At 31.4% G+C, this 19190-nt stretch overlaps 2 protein-coding genes across 10 annotated transcripts in view; both read right to left on the reverse strand.

Moving 5' to 3' along the window:
- Nucleotides 1-6225: 6225 nt before the first annotated feature.
- Nucleotides 6226-12618, reverse strand: LOC117612040 (CDK5 and ABL1 enzyme substrate 2). Of its 4 annotated transcripts, none has more exons than XM_034340684.2 (10): nucleotides 11559-12618; nucleotides 10546-10923; nucleotides 10327-10450; nucleotides 10130-10248; nucleotides 9866-9904; nucleotides 8787-8872; nucleotides 8558-8616; nucleotides 8376-8482; nucleotides 8087-8291; nucleotides 6226-7995 (listed from the first exon to the last, which is right to left on the reverse strand). In XM_034340684.2, exons 1-10 carry the CDS (start codon nucleotides 11978-11980, stop codon nucleotides 7855-7857), a joined length of 1680 nt encoding a protein of 559 aa, XP_034196575.1. In that variant the 5' UTR covers nucleotides 11981-12618; the 3' UTR covers nucleotides 6226-7854. The 4 variants fall into 4 exon arrangements, with proteins under 4 accessions (XP_034196575.1, XP_034196573.1, XP_034196576.1 ...); XM_034340682.2 differs by having other exon boundaries at nucleotides 8558-8664; nucleotides 11559-12617; XM_034340685.2 differs by lacking the exon at nucleotides 9866-9904 and having other exon boundaries at nucleotides 11559-12617.
- A 1167-nt stretch (nucleotides 12619-13785) lies between these two features.
- LOC117612027 (uncharacterized) overlaps nucleotides 13786-19190 on the reverse strand; it is a 263880-nt gene continuing 258475 nt past the window's right edge. For all 6 annotated transcript variants that reach the window (XM_034340658.2, XM_034340653.2, XM_034340651.2 and 3 more), the window contains 2 exons: nucleotides 18260-18401; nucleotides 13786-17273 (listed from right to left, as the gene is read on the reverse strand). In XM_034340658.2, coding sequence (XP_034196549.1) covers nucleotides 17081-17273; nucleotides 18260-18401 — 335 coding nt within the window. In that variant the 3' untranslated portion in view covers nucleotides 13786-17080. The remainder of the gene's footprint in view (nucleotides 17274-18259; nucleotides 18402-19190) is intronic.

The raw sequence follows: 19190 nt of genomic DNA on the forward strand, positions 1-19190 counted from the left end.
AATCTGGCGGAATCTACAGTTTACCTACCAGCCAAATGTTTTCTTGCACACCCAAGGATACATACACACGTGTTTTCCCCTTCCTTTCTTCTGTAAAGATAAACGTATGATTTATTTAACGACCTTTCGCCAAAGTATCCGTACGACGATAAAAATATATGTAACTTTCATGGACGATCATCCATGAAAGTTATATTATCCATGTTAACTGCTGCAGTGAAAATGGATATTTGTTGTTAGATATATTGAATTCTAAGTTCGATAGAACTAATTCGATTTGAACTGTAATATAGGTACACAGCATCCGAAGAATTAGGTAAACCATAGTATTTATCGTAGAAAATGCTATAATCCCTTTCTAACAATAAAGGCTCACGCCTGCTGGCAGGATCAGTTTCAAGTTTCATCAATGGGTGGTCTCAAAGAATTTTACGTCCTTCAGTGTCTGACCATTTATCCCTAACAATTAGACAAACTATTAAGACTATTCTTCGTTTCCCTTCTAATCCTAAGTACCTAATTAGGTGTCAAGCGTTATTAACCTAATAAGGAAGGGTTACAAATGATTAGTAAACCATTGCATTGAACTGACACTGAATTTTTCATTTTTCTTCTGACATTAATTTAAAATTTTATTAACAAAACGGTTAAATACTATTAAAAATTTTAGCAGAAAAGTCGATTATGGTTAATAATTAATTTTATTCCTGTTAATTACTGTCATCCTTCGTCACGATAGAGATTTTTACGCAAAGCTATGGAAACGTGCGTAATCCGAGCTGAACTTAAGCGTTGAAAGCTTTCAACAAAGAAAAGAGGTACTGTTAAGGGGAAAAGTGGGTAAGGAGAAGCCGACAAATAGGTTTTACGGCTCACTTCCTGTCCGTCGCACGCGACAGTTATGCGCCCCATAATAACACGATGATTACTTTCCGAGACGGCTGGAATTACGGGGGAAGAAGTAAAATCATAATTCATGTTAAGCCTATCTCCGAATTGTACGTGTTTCATTTCTGTAATTTATTTGCAACATTAAAACAAATTGAAGTCGTCATTTAAAAGTTTCAAATAAACCAGAATTTTCAAGAAAATTAGTATTGGGTTAAAACTTAAAAATTTGTAAAGATTAAAATTGTTTATTTCTTTATTGCAATATTATATAAATCACGTACCTTTCATATAATTTATAGAAAAATTAACAGTACAAATAATGATAAAAGTAACAATATTAAAAATATTAAAGTAAATATAAGAAATAATGTTATAAATGTCCTGTTTTGTTTCCTAACAATTGAACTTCCGTTTTCTTGCTACAAATCACAGAATACGAAGAACATCGTGTTGAAGTATGTACTTTCTGTACAAGATCTCCTACTGCAGAAGTCTTTAGAGGAAAGGATAAACAGAAGCAAGGATATGTAAGTAGACTGTCTCTCTTATGGCGTTAAAGGACGAAAACGAGGACTTTCGTTTTCGAGTGGCCACTCTACTGCGAATGTTTGTGCCACTAGAACGGAAGTCTTGTTCGATCGTTTCACTATTATTTATTTATTTGTTATAGCCAAATCCTTGACAAACCATTCAGCGATGAGCATTAAACACTCGCGCGTTTCTAATAATGTGAAATGTCCCAATACTTATTCAGAGTAGTGTATGTAATTTTTTAATATACACTTGAATTAATCTGTCATTTAGATTCTAGAAGCAGCAAGCTATTGTCTCGGCAAAAGGTATCGTAAATCGCAGTCGGCTTATGACAAAAGAAGCGCGCGAACACGCGAGCGGAAAGTGTGCAGATGCAAGCGTTCAAAGAGGATGCCCACGCGCGAAAATCCATCCGGAAGCGTCACTTTATGTTCTTTACGTGATCGCGAAGAAATTTACTTTCCTCTTGTTGACGCTGACGCATTCCTGATGGACTTTTTTTTTTAATTTCTTGTCCTCTTGTGTCAACGAATTATTGAAAATATTTTTTACTTTTTAGTATTACTTTGCAGCCTAAAATGAATGATCATATACCAAACGTATTAAATTATGTAATATCAATATTAAAATCAGGATTTTTAAGGAACTAGTAGAAGCTTGTTCAATGAATAAAAAATCAGCGATAAAACTATTTGTTTCAATAGTCTCGGGCAAAGTATCGCAGCTGTTTCGTCGCATTCGTGTGCCACGTTCACGGCACGATGCGTTATCTGTCCGTATCCTGAAAAACAGAAAATTCGTGTCTCGAACATGTTTATTCCCATCTGTCCTGAAATAACAATACCCTTTAACCACTTCAACTGACAGTTACATTTTATCTGACAGTTTATTTGATGTATGATGATTTCATATTTGGTGATTCGAAGTTCTTGTGAAACACATGTTACACGGTTGTTAACATCTTTCGGATATCCTCGGAGATAAAAGGATGACAAATTTGATAAAATCGAAACGTAATAATCTAACATTTTTATGAAACATTAGAATTTAATGCCTGAAGCAAAATAAAATTTAAATTCAACTATATATTTGTTTCTGAAAATTCATTTTATGGAAATTTTAATATACACCTCAAATAGTTGATTTCACAATTTATTTTTATTTATACATTGTTTCTCCACTTCTTTCTATAAAGGGGCAAGTAACATAACGAAACGTTCAGTATGAAAACGATTCGTACACAAACTATTGATCGCTGTTCACAACGCGCTAAAACACTATTTTATATTACAAGAAAAAATATTTTGTAATTGACAGACTATCGTACGTGAGTGCATATAACTCCAACTTTATTTCTGTGAACTCTTTCAATGCCTGCCAAACGTGTTTTGTATGTGATACACGATCGACATATGAACTAAATATTTTCAATAAATTCAACATTCGATATTTGCAATTTTAACTGAAAAATAAAAGCGTTTAAGCTGAATCTCATTTACCAAGCAGTCACTGAAAGAATTTACAAATGAACAGTTTCGATCACGATGTTAAATTACAAAAACGACTATGTTGAATTCGCAGGCAACTAAAATTCATCGGTTTTTCGAAAAAGCTACAGGAGATCTTCTAAAGCACACTGAAGTAGCACATTGAAGATGCTCGTTCGCGACTATACGAACTGAACGTAAGTTACGAATATCTTATAGTTACACCAGTAAAGACGATATCACATAACGTGATAACTACTTTATACGTGATAACGAAGATAACTACTTTACGTAGCTACATATAAATCTCTTGTGAGCAGATAGTTTTTTTCATCGATCCTTTCATCGAATCTTAATTCATCTTCTATCAAATCGCCATTATAAATGTGTCGTATCAAAGTCCGTTCTCTTCTATATATATCCATTCGCATTTCTCTAACGACTAATATATCAAAGGAGAAAACTGAAAACTAACACCTTGAAGTTTTCAGTCTTAATGCTGCCTCGTATGTACAACTATATACGTACCCTACATGTTCACACGTACATAAACACATAGGTGTACGTACAGGGTGTTCAGTTATGGGTGGGCGTCTTTTAAGGGGGTGGTAGTTGAATTATTTTAGCTTTTGAATTAATGAAAAACACCGTGTAATCAGAGCGCGCAGACTCTCAATCAACCACAGGAGTGTTGGTTACGAACCGAATTCAACCGAGGCTCTGAACAAATTACTTGGCAGGGCGTCAAAGTCGGTTCGTAGCCGACACTCTTACGGCTGGTTATGACTTTTTTTATTAATAATTCGAAAACTAAGCTTTAACGAGCAATTTGGTAAAGGGAAAATTTGTTCAGAATCACCTCAGTTACCATCCCCTCAAAGGATGCCCAGCTGTAACTGAATACACTGTACATAGTATATACGTAAGTACCGTGTACATATTTTTTATGTGTGTTCGTGTGTATATACATATACATGGAAGTTGACAATTATAGCAGACTAAACCCATTTCGAAGAATTGTAAGAGATTCGACTTAAAAATATTAAACGATACAATCAACGGTTCAATCCTTTGGCGATCACTGATCGAATTACCCTGAATATCTTACTTCTTCACCGACTCAATACGACTAAAATCACATGTTCGAACGTGAACTATTTTGTACAACACCTTAAGTCTCTTCCGTAATATTAATCAGAGCTGCTTAACGTAAAAGGGGAAAACAACTTGAACAGAAAAGAAAAAATGAACACTTTTAAGAATTAGTACGAACTAAATCATAATTTCGCTACTATCTATAAATGATTGAATAAAATATATACAATTAATCTGATATGGCACCAACTAGAAATTAATTCTGACAAACATTGCAAGTGTAATCTAAGAGAAATAAAAGAAAAACATAAAATTAATCTACTTTGACTGCGAAATTATAGTATAAATACGTATTATATACATCTATCATCTAATTACTAGTACTTTCACTAATAATATTGGTTCGTATTTGTAAATCACATTCGCTGTCTTATCGCGTTACAGACAAGGATACCAATCTACTTTTAACACGTTTGGTGGCCGTGCACAGTTAGAATATAATGTTACTGATAATAGTAAAAATTTTGTGAAATGTATAAAGCCAGATTTTAGATTCATATCCCTGCCGGTAACGTTTTTACAAACATTGAAAATTGATCGAAAATCTGAATACAAACGCAAATCACAATTATAATGTACAAAGATTACATGATGATAATAATTAATCGATACAGCATATGTACTAACACGTTGAATGCTAGCATAAATTAAAAATTACTTACAAGGTTCCATTTCTCCAATTAAATTGAAAAGATAAAAAAAAATTAAAATCTGTACTGAAACGCCATAATTTTGTATAAATTATTTCGAAAAATATCATACAGAACGACTGTAATTAAACACTTTCGTGAAGTTTATCCTGCTAATTATATTAGTAAAAACATTGCCATATCTGAGTGATGGAATCATTTTAGTACCATTTACTGACATTCAACGTGTTAAATACTATAAAATATTTTTATAACTAATTATTACGTATTTAATATTTTTTGCACAAATACACCTTAAACAAACAATAATATTAACGTACAGTGTTGTTTAACTTGGTCTATAGTTACAGAGGAAACTTTACAATGTAACTGAAACTCACTCTATACTGCTGGCACTGCCTATCACATATAATAATTGATAAAAAGATTTAATCATATAATTAATATAGGATGCACGCAAGAAGTTTTTGAGGTGTGAGATATGTACACGTTTGAGTTAAACATTATAATTATTATTGTTGTAGTTACTTAATTGCATATTATGTAAACTAAAAAAAAAATTTCTTTAAGTGCAAACCTGTATCAGTTGTATGATAAATAACAAATTTGAAATTATACAATAAAATCCCTTTTACACGTAGAAAACAAAGAACAATACGCTCCGAGACTTATTCCCATTTTCAATGCTATTCTTTTATATTACAATCAATATTACAATGATTAATAACAATAAAAAAATATAACTCAATGTAAATTATTCAACTGAAAAAAATTAAATGGAATATTAAATTAAAACTTTTTCTATATAATAATAAAACAAACGTGTATCTCTATTATAATTCGTTTGGAAATATAACACAATAACATAGGCCTTGGGATTAATATAAAAACACGATTTCTATACATGAATTTTAGAAGACATGTAAGTACTTGAGTTATTTGAAGGTAATACAATTTTGTAAAACATAAATTGTAAATAAAATTTTTCAAAACTGATTCCAGTAAAATTTTTGTCTGTAAACCGTATCTGATAGTACTAAAAATTCATAGTGCGTTTTTTATAAGTACTTTTTGTACAATATAGAACAAAGTACAATTCTCTATGGAAAATGGTCGTTACAGGAAAAGCAGGAATCCTCAAAATCTTAATGTTGACAATATTAATATTGAAGTGGTGGGGAGTCCCAGACCTATATATAGAGGGTTCTGAGTTTGAGGGAACATATGGGGCGAGGGGAGACTTCCACAGAGAGGCCTACTTTGCTCGATACTATACAATTAAAATAGACGAAATAACCACTATTAACAAATCTATATAAACACAATTTTTAGCAATAAATTCATCCGTACTATCTATTACGTAAGTACGATTATGACAATTATGCCAAGAAATATAGCACCATTCTGCGTATTACTTTGGATATCAAGGAATACTTAAGGACATTAACATACATTGTACAATTATCTAATAATTTACAATATGATTTCCGTTGTTTTTTCATCGAGTAATAGAGTTTGTAATCATTTTTAATTAGTTTTTTTAAACACCATATGTAGTTCTTTTCATTAATAGGTACATGTACTTAACATTTCAGTCCTTTTACCATTTAACCGTAGATACAATGATATATTTAAAGTGCTATAAGAAACGTTTCTACATTTATATAAACAGTTTGGAAAAGTGATTGTAACTTTTTCATTTTGGATAACTTGTTCGAAAAGGAAGAAAAAGAAACAAAATGGTACTTTAGACACTTGTATCAAGCAATGATTCTGTGATAATTTTTGTTCTTTTAATGCGAAAAATTAAGTAACTGAGATGAACTATAAATTTATTGTGACTAGATAAAAAGAAAATAATTGGATCAATCAACACTTAAAAAGTTAAAATATGTTCCTACTTTCTATTAAAATTTAAAAAACTTAAAAACTTCGTATCAATTATTTATATATCAGTTATTTAATTTGTGTTCAACGTTTCCTATTTTTATTAAGTAATCAAAAATAAAATTAAAAGAAGACATTTGAAATGCCATTTAAACAATTAAAGAAATAAATTAATCAATAATTATTTTGCTCTATAAATTTTGTTTATACTTAAAATTTATAAATTTTTGTCCATAATCTACAATTTTTCATAAGCATTAATACGATCAACAAATACTTATGAAAAATATAAAAATATCTATTTTAAATTAAAAATGGTTTAAAATAAGACATTAAAATATTAAAATATTTCTTTTCGATAATATGATTTTTACGAGCGCAATACAATTTCTTTTCCAGAACATGAAGCTTTTTCTAATTTCTATGACCGACATCAAAGTTAAAGTTTTGAAAAATTTTTTATTAATTTTAGGTATCGTGGAATTTGTAAAAAGCACTTTTATGTGATCTTTTCGACTATTTTACGTACAATTTAAAGAATCAGTATTACCTTCAATGTTTATATCTGCTTTTTCTTAACAGCTGCTTCAAATGACCTAAGCTGTTAAGTATAATTAACACTATACTTTTGTATATGTCACTGTATCGTTAAAAGAGAATTATCGGTTATAATAAGTACTATGTATATACATATATATGCAATTGTATAATCACATTTAAAAAATAAAAATGAAATTAATAATTGAATAAGTACTATAAATAAAACATTTAAACATATTTAATTTCCTAAAACATGTTAAAGGTATCCATCCTGGTCTGTAATATTTTTATACGAATATAACATGTAATTTACCAATTGTTACTATTTGTATAATTACTTTAAATACTATCATAAATATTATAGAAAATAAAGTCAGTTACAAATTTACAAATTGTTGAACGATTTTATCGTGGTAAGTACAAGAGCTTAAGTCGCATATAAAGAAACTGTTGATATCTTTTTTTTCGTACACTCCTTACTTATAAAAATGCTTGTAACTGTTATTGATATATTTCACCTTATTATAAAATAATGATCTTTCTCGTAATTGCATCGTATCTGCTCATTTTCAAATCCATTTCTTTCTTTATACGTTTCTCGTATTAAAAAAAACCACTTTAGGCATTATACTCTTTCATAAGAGTTTGAAAGTGTCGACCTTGCAAAGAAAATTTTATATTTATCTAAAACAAAACATTGCAAAAGGAGGTCAAGATTCATATATCAATCTTTGATAATGCGGAAATATTTCCCATGTTGGAAGATGTAAACCGAACTCTAACGCCACCAAAACAGCAAACTCGGATGTGATTAAATCCTTGCGATTTAGCCTAAATACACTTTCAATTCTCTGGAATTTATTGAAAAATTATTTAACCCAAAACTGTTTCACATTTAACATTTAATTATAAAAAAAAATAATTCTTATATTAAATAAATACCTCGATCAGTGATTTCAAAACATCACCCTTAACATCATTCAATTTTGCTGCAAGTAGCAAGCATGCACCAGCACATAATTTCCGAGTCTGTTTGGTGACAACGTTTCGGAGAATAAGTTTCTCAAAATATACGTAAGCCATTGCTACTGTCAAAAGGTCAACACCATATTCCATTTTTGCAATTTTTCTCATTTCTCGTTTTAAACTATGTACAATATCGTAACATTACTAAATTTTTTATACATAATATCACGTGCTTATAAATATTATCATAGTTATAAATACTGACCTTCTCAGTTTGCTTAAAGTGAGTTGAATGTGTGGAAACTTCTCTTTAAATTTATCATTCAATTCCTTTTTCAAGTCAGATGGCCGGACATAATCGATAACTGATGCCTGTATGAAGAAATACTTCAGTAATCATCAGTTATTAAATAATTATTACACTATTTCATTTAGAAAGATAAGTACCATGTATGATGTAAATGTAAGTAATGTCCTATGCTTCCCAGCGATAAGTTCTGGATCATCTAACAAATTGGGATTATATTGCAGTGACTGTTCATCCCAGTCATAAACTACAATTAAGGTGAAGTTAATTAACATTACCGTTGTATTAATACCCCCCATGACTAATTTAGAAATGCTTTATTAATACTACTGTATGCACTGTTCCTAATTCATTATCATACAAATATACCTTTAGAATCCGCATTAAAGGACAACGGCGGAGATTCAGGTGTTAAATGCTGAGCCCGATGAGTGGCTGTATCATAAGATAAACACCTACAAAAAGATTATATTGAGTAACAAAAAATTACTTTAAGATTATACGTAATAAGCATATTTACTTTATTTTAAGTTTTCTAACATTACGTGAATTCTAACGGGGATGAAAGTTGCACACGTTATATAATGCATATGAAGGTCTATTAATGAAAATGCAAATGATAATGTATGTATATGAATGAGAATAGGTAATATTCCAAACATATCTTACTTATATCATTTGTATACTATTTTCACGTTAAACAATTTATATTTTAATTAAAGATATTGCATTTACTCCAGTTGTGCATTATTCATATTTAAATCTATTTCCTAAATAATAATTACGTCTGTTTCAAATTGACTTTGTAATTAACTATATAGCAACGAGCATGGTAGGTTTCTCTAAAGAGATGAGGGTTCTAGGGTTCCGGGGATCATGGTTTTCGCCATAGGCCCCCTTGGATTCTCAAATTTCCGGTCCTCCCCGGAAGTTCCCGGACTCCCACACCTCCGCCAAAGCGATCCCAAGAGAACGACAATATATGTACCAAATTTTATTTTTTTTCTAAATCACTTTTAATATTAATATCGTCAAAATTAAGGTTTTCAGGATTTATGCTTCTCCTGTAATGCCATTTTCTCGAGAGAAGCGTACCATGTTCGGTACTTTATACATTAAAATATACAAAAGTTTATATACAAAGTATTCCAAGGAAGATTGTATAATTTGAAAACTGTACATTTTCTATATAAAACAAATCCAAAGTGCCGTTTCATTTTACAATTTGCAATTTCATTCTCGAGATAGAACCGCGGATTATAAAATGGTGAATTTGCTAAAATGGACTTTCCGATTTATTTTAACTTTGAAAATCTACAATTTCCGAATTGTATAACCTGTTTGGAAAATCTTGTATTATAATTTCAATGCATAATATTTATTTAATAAATTTAAATATAACACAAATTTAAAACTTTTTCCTACTACCAAATTATTATATTTTTTACCATTTTGAGTGATCCACATTCCATGTAATAGTTTTTGTCCTGAAAAAATATGTTCAAAAACTTCTGTTAAAAATTAAAAAAAAAATTGGTGCATTTTTATACAGATGTATTAATGAAAGGAATGAAGATGTTAAGGAAATGTAATAATAACATTAATATTTGCGAAAATGTTAAACAATAAAATGTTATGAAATTTATCTACTTACGTAGCTGAAATAAAATATTATTAATAGTATAAAAAAATATTTATTTTACAGTAAATACCTTGAAACTATAGGATGCTTGTTAGATACAAGTTCTATTGCCTCGTTTTCGCTAAAATGTGATTTTTTATCTTTTTGAAATTGCCTAGATGGAACAAGCAATTGTCCATAAGATATTTCCTAAAAGAAGTTTTTTAAATATAATTGTGAAAGTAATTATACTTCATTTATTTTACACTTTCCAATACGAATAGATACCTGGCCGTCTTTAGCTCGTTCTATACCCAATAAACCAAAGGGATCAATGTTATCATTAATTGCGGACAGTGGCCGCTGTGCCGAAATGTTTTTTCTTCTACTCGTATCTTTACGTAATTCAGACCTATAAATAAAAAGTATTCGACAAGAGTAGGTTCATATTATTTTAAACAATCTTCTTCTAATTTTCATAAATTAGTTTGCAAAATATTATCGTACCAACTAGATCTTTGTCCTTTATTGTATGGAAGAGCAGAAAACACTAAAAATGGCACATGTTTATTAGAAACCAAAACTAGTCTATCATCTCCGAATTTGTAACCATTCACAGGGCGTTGCATTAAACGCAATTCCCTTGTGACTTCTGGTATAATGCAGCTGTTTGTACCACCAGATTGTGTATTACTTGATGCTTTTGTTTTTGACTTTGTAGATTGTGATTTAGAACGTAAAGAACCAATACTCTCATTGGAACTATTATACTGATGTTTTATATCCTCAGAAAGTGTGGATGTTTGATGAGTTATGCGCTTTTTATATTGCAAAGAACCTACTCTCCTCTCAGGTAACGAATATTCGCTGCCTGTTGTGCCAGTACTGAGAAACAGAAGCATACATTTTATTTAACAGTACATAGATCAATTAAATATACATCTATGATTATATAATTCTGCATTATACAAACTTATTCTTTCAAATATAAAATTACAAAAAACAACAAAAATAGTATTTATAAATGATTGCAATTATGGCCATCAAAAGTGGGAATCATTTCAGACATTTATTGTTGAATATATTGACTTTCTATAGTTATTACATGTATCGCTTAGTACATAACATACTTAACATGTTATTCAATATTATTTATACTATTCACCAATTAAATTAGATGAATAACATCCAAATAGAATTACAAAAATAATGTATATATCTTATTAATATTTATTAACTGTATTTTTTTATATCCTTATAGTAATTTACATACAAAGGCTATATATAAATTCCTAATGCTGGTTACAATAATTATGATACAATTATGATACAAATAACGAAGCAGAAGTGTTTAGTATATAGAAAATAACAAAGTAAATGACAAATCTTTTTGATATGAAGAATCTGATGTCTGTAAACATACCTAAAATATAAAATTACAAGAAATCAAGACCTAAATTCTTTAACAGTGACGTTACAAACTGAAACAAAGTATAATATATTTGCAAACAACTATTTACCGTTCTCTGAATGAGCTATGGAATCCAGTAGAAATCTGTGGATAATTTCTTTCTTGTTCAAGAAAAACAGCTACTGCTGCTTTCGCAGGAGTTAATATCCCATCAGAATTTGAACTAAATGAATTATGTTCACCACTCTTTGACACTAGCTGTGGAGAACTTGTCTGCTTCACTGATGAATGTATTAACTGCTCTTCTGTGCTGTCATCAAGGACTTCTTCAGATGAAACATTTAAGTCAGTTTGACGGACATCAACTTGATGAGCTTGACTGTCGCTGAGGGTACGAGTATGAGCAACACCATTCCGCGAAAGAACGGCTAACTTGGTATCGCGGTGGCTGCCATCGAGAGAGATGTTCGAAAGAAACGTTAGGGCGGCCAACCTTCTACGTGAATGATTCTTTTTTAAGGCTGCTGCCATTCCACGGTTGACCGTGTTGACAAAATGATGTTGAGTACCAATGTAAACGACCAGGAAAGAAACGAACACCTGGCAATTCTGTTCTCAAACGAGGACGACTACTAGGATCACAATTCATTGTCACCAATCGTATACTTAGTCCTGACATTTCCCAGCAATGTTCCCGCACAGCGCACGTAATAACGTGTACCGGTGTCACTCGTCATCGTACTGTTTCCTTTCGTAAGATTAAAAAACAAATCCTACTACCAATGAAACAACCTTCCTTCCTACTACATTCCTACTACGCAACACTATGACCCATCCTTCTTTTAGCAACTAATATCTTCTATCTTCATCTGCGACTGCGCGTACCCTTACGTCTATTAACATTGTAGAAGTGCATAGCAGTTTCTAGAAACACTGCTTTTGTTTAAATTTTACTGTATTTTCTTTGTATGAAGTTATTACTCCAATAAATTTTCTAATTTTTGTCATACTTTTTATATTTTGCACCTATCTTATCAATCTTTAATTTTTACCATCTGATGGTATATGCGATGTTAGGATGTAAGTATATACTTACATAGATCAGACAAAGTGTAGAATAGATCAATCGCAAACTACTTACTTACTTAGGTAGTAAGTAGTACATACATACACCAGTGACTATAAAATTGGACATGCCTTTGTTTCCAAAGAGTCTTGAATTTGTGCCATGAAAACGAGCGCCACTTGCTCTGTCCTCGTATCAAAATGTGAAACACTTCGTACTGCAACAGTCTATAATGCACGTTGACGGTAACAGCAGATTACTTCGATATCAACGACTATTCCCCACCACTCACAATCAGTCAGTATCTCGAGTTCGGCGTTGTTATGTGCTAGTAACAAAGGCATGTCCAATTTTCTTGTGGGCCTCCTATTTGTGTGCTTCGTGGGGACCACCCTTCCAAGTCATTTATTATTTTATCCCTTTCATTAGGTCTTGAACTCGCTCTGCATACCCTGATATCATCTTATGGTATTAGGGATTCCGACGCGATGCGACGGCGGCTCACTCTACATATCGACATGATATCATCGTGGGATGTTAGGGACCCCGAAGCGCCAGTAACACTCTGCATACCGATATTATGGCATCCGGGGTATCAGGGACCCCCTAAATCACGAATCCTCGAAAATAAAGGCATGTCCAGTCTTCTATATTTGTAATCACTGACATAAGACTGGAGGTTTTTAATAACTACAGGGTGTTCGACAACAGGTGGGCAAAATTTTAAGGGGTAATTCTAGGGATCAAAATAAGACAAAAATCAAGAATAACGAAATAGCGTTTGCAGCTTTGTTTTCCAGTAATTAACGTTTAAAAAAGCGCCTGAACGCTGCAATCCGCCCAGCACCGACGACTGAACGTCAGGTCAGCAGGGGAACGTACAGTTATAACCAAGAATCGTTGAATAGTAGAAACCTACCGCGTGCTGTTCTGTTTCTCGGTACTGCTGTATTTGGCTTCGATTCTTGGTTATGACTGTACCGACTCCTGTTGACCTGACATTCAGTCGTCGGTGCTGGGCGGATTGCAGGTTTCAGGCGCTTTTTACTCGAATATTTAAACGTTAATTACTGGAAAACAAAGCCGCAAACGCTATTTCGTTATTCTTGATTTTCGTCTTATTTTGATCTCTAGAATCGCCCCTTAAAATTTTGCCCATCTGTTATCGAACACCCTGTATAACCAAGGTTGGAATAAATTTAGTAAAGATAGATGTTGTTAATGTAAAATAGTGTAAGAAAAATTCTGGTAAGGTAATTGACATATTTTATACTTTCTGTGATCTAAGATTTAGGTGAGAAATTACATGGGTAAATGGATTTCGTTTCACTTTATTCATACTTTATATGAAACAATTGACTATTTATTGTGACTTAAGTATACGCGACTAGTACAGTATCGATCATAGTGTCCGTTCTTCTACTGAAAAAGCACTGACCTTGGAGTCCAAGTTTAACCACAGCAAATAAATATTTTAAAACTTTTATCAGATGATTATATTAATTATTTTAACGCTTTTATCAAATAATTAGATTTATGATATTTGCTGCGGTTAAACCAGGACTCCAAGGTCAGTGCTTTTTCACTAGACGAACGGACACTATGATTGATACTGTACATACATGTAACATGTATCTTTTCATCGTAAGGTAGACGTGTCTTGTGCAAAATCGGTACATTTGTTTAAGAAACAAATCGCATTACAATCGTTGTGAGAATGTGATAGATTTATGTTTTTCTAAATAATCGTGTACCTTCATTGAGTTGTAATTATATTATTTTTGTTCTCCATTCGAAAACGATTTTTATATGATCTTATACAATATAGTTATTGGATCGCTAATTATCAGTACTCTAATTATTTTCAAAATTATTTGTTGTACGAACAGTTCCATCTGCACTTCATTTTTCTGTTTTCTTTAAATTTGAGTTCACCAATAAATAATAAATAGAGACTTTACTCCAAGATTTCCGGTTTATTGAAACGATTTCTTCCAAAAATAGATATTATCAATCTTTATTTAACAATTTTTCAGAATCTTTTATAATTAAATTGAAGTACTAATAATTATTGATCCATCTGGTATATATTTAAAATGACCAGCGCAATTTTTCTTAAGAAATATCGCTCACCGATTTAAAACACAAGTCACTGAAATCACATGTCTCTGTTGCTTGGCCGACATTAGTTACACTTATTAAAGAATGTGCGTCTCTTTAATTGTTCATTATTTTTTGTAGAATATGTCATCTCCTTTTTAGTACACTGTCGATTAATTACACTGTGACTTTCATCTCTGTTTCGACGAGGTTGCAGAAAAGAGACTCCTGAACATCACTTTTCGAACTTGTTCATTTTATTATACAAATCTTAATATTTTTATTTTAGCGTCAACAGTTAGACTTCGATTCTTTATATCAATCGTTCGATCATTATCGATTTTCTGTTTAAAAAAAAAAAATATTCGACATCTAATTAATTTTGTTCTGTAATGAATATTTAATATCTATTATTCAAAGAAGATTGAACAACATATCGGTGGTTAAAAGTATGTTTTTTTTTAAATATGTAATGGAATTATATGATATTAATAATTAAATTAGTGTTAATGACGTGTTTTGATAGCCATTAACACATAAGTCCTCTTGCAAAATTCGGTATTGTCAGATAAAATCAGAATGTAAAATAATTAACAATATAAATATTAGAGGTATGTAAAAGTTTTAATCTCCTTTTTAAGTATCTCTTTATTTTCATATTATATTACTAATTCTGATATATTATTTTATTCTTAAAAAAAAAAACTAAAACTTCTTCATACGTTTAAAACTATGGCTTTGGTATGTAGCATTTTGTTCTTAATTAATATTGCACAAAGAATGTTTTATAAAACTTACTGAAAATTGATGGAAACTTGTCACATCGCTTGATGATCCTTCTTTTTAATTCAATCATGCTCTTGTTTGTCATTAGTTTAATATTCCTTTTTAATCCGATACGTATAATAAACATTCACATTCTAGCATTTATTTCCAGCTTACTCTAACAATCAATCGCGTTCCCGGAAGTCGATCGACTATCATAGAAGATAATTGAATTTATAAATTCATGTATAATAGTTAGGGTGTCAATTTTAATTATAGTTATATGACATTAGCTAAACGAATTAAATAAATTTAAACAATAGAAATTTTAATAATAATGCAAATATTAATATATCAATAGAAAATCTTTAATACCACCGAAGCAATTTGAGAAAATAAATAATGAGATATGGATATAAATAAGAAAAAAAATGGACTTCGATGAACTTCCGGAAAAACGCGTTAACAATTAATCGAGATGTGCCTTGGGCACACGAAGCTCGTTCGTTAAAATACAATCTGTCTCGAATCGCGCCACGTTATATCCGATTATCGCGTAATTTACAATAATATCAATATCTTAACGTAGTGATATTCTGTACAAATTCTACCTGTGCTATCACGTATGTACAAGGTTCTATAATATAGAATTTCTTACACGTTTACTTTGGCATTTTTGCGTGAGAGAGGTGACGCGTGGTTTTCGCTACTTCAAATCCGTGCATCGCGTTTTTTCTGTTGTTTTTTCTCCTTTTCATTAATACACTTGTTATATGTATATTTTTATCTGCAGAAAGGAACGTCATAAAGAAGCAAATTTTAGTATAATTTGAGCATCCCTGCTCAAAAGTTATAGGACATCTACTAAAATTTGATAGAAAACTAATTAGAACGATTAAGAAGTAAATTTATTTAAAATAATTTTAAAGCTATCAAAGGAATTTATATTTTTAATGATCAAGAGGAATTTTGTTCAATTTGCTTTTTTGCAAACGTTCCATTCTGCATATAAATTTATGTATATATGTATGTATAATATTTACATGATCTATTAGACTCTTACAGGTAAAACGAGTGGTATACACCAAGTGATTTTCAATATATATATGTATATTATATATATATATATATATTTCTCTCTTCTCTGATCTGTATATCTCTTATTTCCTTTATATATATAGTTATATATAATTCGACTAGATTGCTGAATTCCAAAATGCGATTTCGTACCATTCATTATTTTTCGATTACGTTCCTGTAGAGGTGTCAATTGTCACCGTGTTTATTACACTAAAATTTCGAATTTCGGAAAAATATTTTAGAAAATTCGATTAAATCGTTTTGGAATTCTTTCATTTATCGATCAACACATGATGCTCGTGTTTAATTTTGCAATAACGAACTATTATTAACAAATCACAGTATTTTTCAATTATTTTTCAATAATGATTCTTAATTAATGATAAAAACACTACAATAAAGAGACTTTATAATTTTTAGAATGATTACATTTTATGATAATATGAATCTCATCTTTTGATTTTAAACAAAATTCAAATAATATCATTGAAATACGAGCATCATCGATAATTAAATGACGGATGTATATACACACATAACGAAAACCTTAGGCTCGTTTTTATAGTTTGTTTTTTATTCAACAGGAACGTATATGGACACGGTATGTTGAGCTCGTATACTCAACAACCGGCGTAAGCGAGGAGTATCGTGAAGAGAATTAGGATTCTTGTCTCTCCTAGACCACTTCCGGTCGAGGAATCGAGCACGTGGTTCGGAGCTGGCGATGGTCCACTCTTATGAGTATTCGCGATAACTGATTGGCTCCTCCATTTCATTGTATATTCTGGCGCAGTTCTTCCTAAAGCTTGCAATCTATAAACAAATTTTCGCACCCGTTTTACGAATCTGTTTACAGCAAAAACTGAAAAACAAGTTCGGGAACAGGCTAATTGCATGAAGGTGATAGCATTGTGCCTTAACTACCAGGAATAAGAAGAATTAAACCAAAGAAACAAACAGAAGACTGATGAAAGACATACAATTACTTATATAAAATTGCAACTACGATACTACAATTAAACTAAATTATATATACTTTTTAATAAGTTCCATAGCTGGGTAATAAAATATAGCAGCAAGGAAATATATAGCAATATAAAATATACAAATAAGGATAAGGATAAGATAAAATAGGATATTAAGCGTGTAATAATTCTGGAAAAGATTGTAATAGAAACTAGCCTTAGTATAATAAAGGAACACATTCATACTTTATTTCTTTTTTATTCCTATATTTAATTTCAGATTATTTTAAATTTATAATTAATTTATTAAAATACTGTTCAATTTACAAGTCTCCAAATTGAATGTTCAAGAATAGTTTAAGTAGCTTAGGAAGATTATTTGTCTGACCACCCGTCTGATTATACATTGACCTATTCTACTGACATCGTATCCAAAACCTACAGCTTCTCTATGGATATAGATAAATCATTTAGAAAACTAAAATCAATCTAAAATATACAGCTATTTCCTCAAATGAAGTCAGCAGAAAACGGAGAATAGCATTTTCTCAAAACCAACTTTCCCAACATTTCAAAATTTCTTCTGCATCATTGCGTTCTAGCAAAGTATACTACCACAAAAATGATAAATGTAATTTCCTACTACAGTTATCGTCCCCGGATAATTCTTTTCGGTCGATCGATTTTTAAACTGAAGGATATTCGCACAAAGCGAGATCGTGTCTTATAAATCGCCTCTATAATTCAGCCAGCGGTGTCATAATACCGCAGTCAAAAGTGTCGCGAAACTGTCGTTAACGAGAGTCGATAGACGAAGTTCTCTTCTCTACTTACCTAACCACCACGGTGTTCGTTTTCCAAGGCAGAGTGAAATTTTTGTGCGTGTCCCGTGAACAGAATGTGTGCAATCTCGGTCCCGCTGGATCACCGTTCTTACTGTATTCGTGTATCGTTAGATTCCAGGCAGTGCAAGGACCTGAAATGAGAAAAACGAATGGAAAGCCTGGAAAATGTGTCTCACTAACAGGCTTCCAGAAAATTTTCAAACTATAAGAGAATCAGAAATGTTTCATGCATCGTATTGTTTCTTCTCGTGTAACATGTTCCAGGTCAGATTTTTCATTCTGGGTTCTGATTTTGAAAAATGTAATTTGAAGGAGAGTAGGATGGAATAATAATTAATTCAGATTCGAAATTTCCTTTTTGTTGAGTAAAGAGCCGAACACATCTGTATCATCGAACAACCAATTAACGGAGGCAGTTTCACAATTAATTGTCGCGGATACAAAATTTGAGCATCGATCGGGATCGATGTATCCCCAATTATCGGGAGAAGTGTATAATTGGATGCGATTGGTTCGGCAGCCTGGTAACTGCATAATTTTCCTCGCTTTCCTTGCGGTTCAATGACTGTCAGAGATGCATGAAAAATAATAAATGCAACTTTCTTTTTTTGGTATATAGGTATATTTGGTTTTTTATTTGGAGGAAACAGATTTTTTGGTTTATAGTTCGCGGACATTTCAATGATTTTATGAAAGTATTTGAATATCAATTGGCACGTGAAGGGACTTTTGACGCGTGTACCTCCAGTACCGTGTTTTTCCTAGCGGATTTTGCCCGCGGTTATGGTTTTGCACTGTTTTCCCCTTTTTTTAAACAGCGAACAACGCTTACAATACAGCTTTTTTACTGGAATATCGAGTTACTAGGAATATAATGCATGGTTTATCACAGCTGCAGCTCTGGAGAACACAATTCGACG

The sequence above is a fragment of the Osmia lignaria genome, chromosome 15 (assembly GCF_051020975.1).
Source record: "Osmia lignaria lignaria isolate PbOS001 chromosome 15, iyOsmLign1, whole genome shotgun sequence".
In the NCBI taxonomy this organism is placed as follows: domain Eukaryota; kingdom Metazoa; phylum Arthropoda; class Insecta; order Hymenoptera; family Megachilidae; genus Osmia; species Osmia lignaria.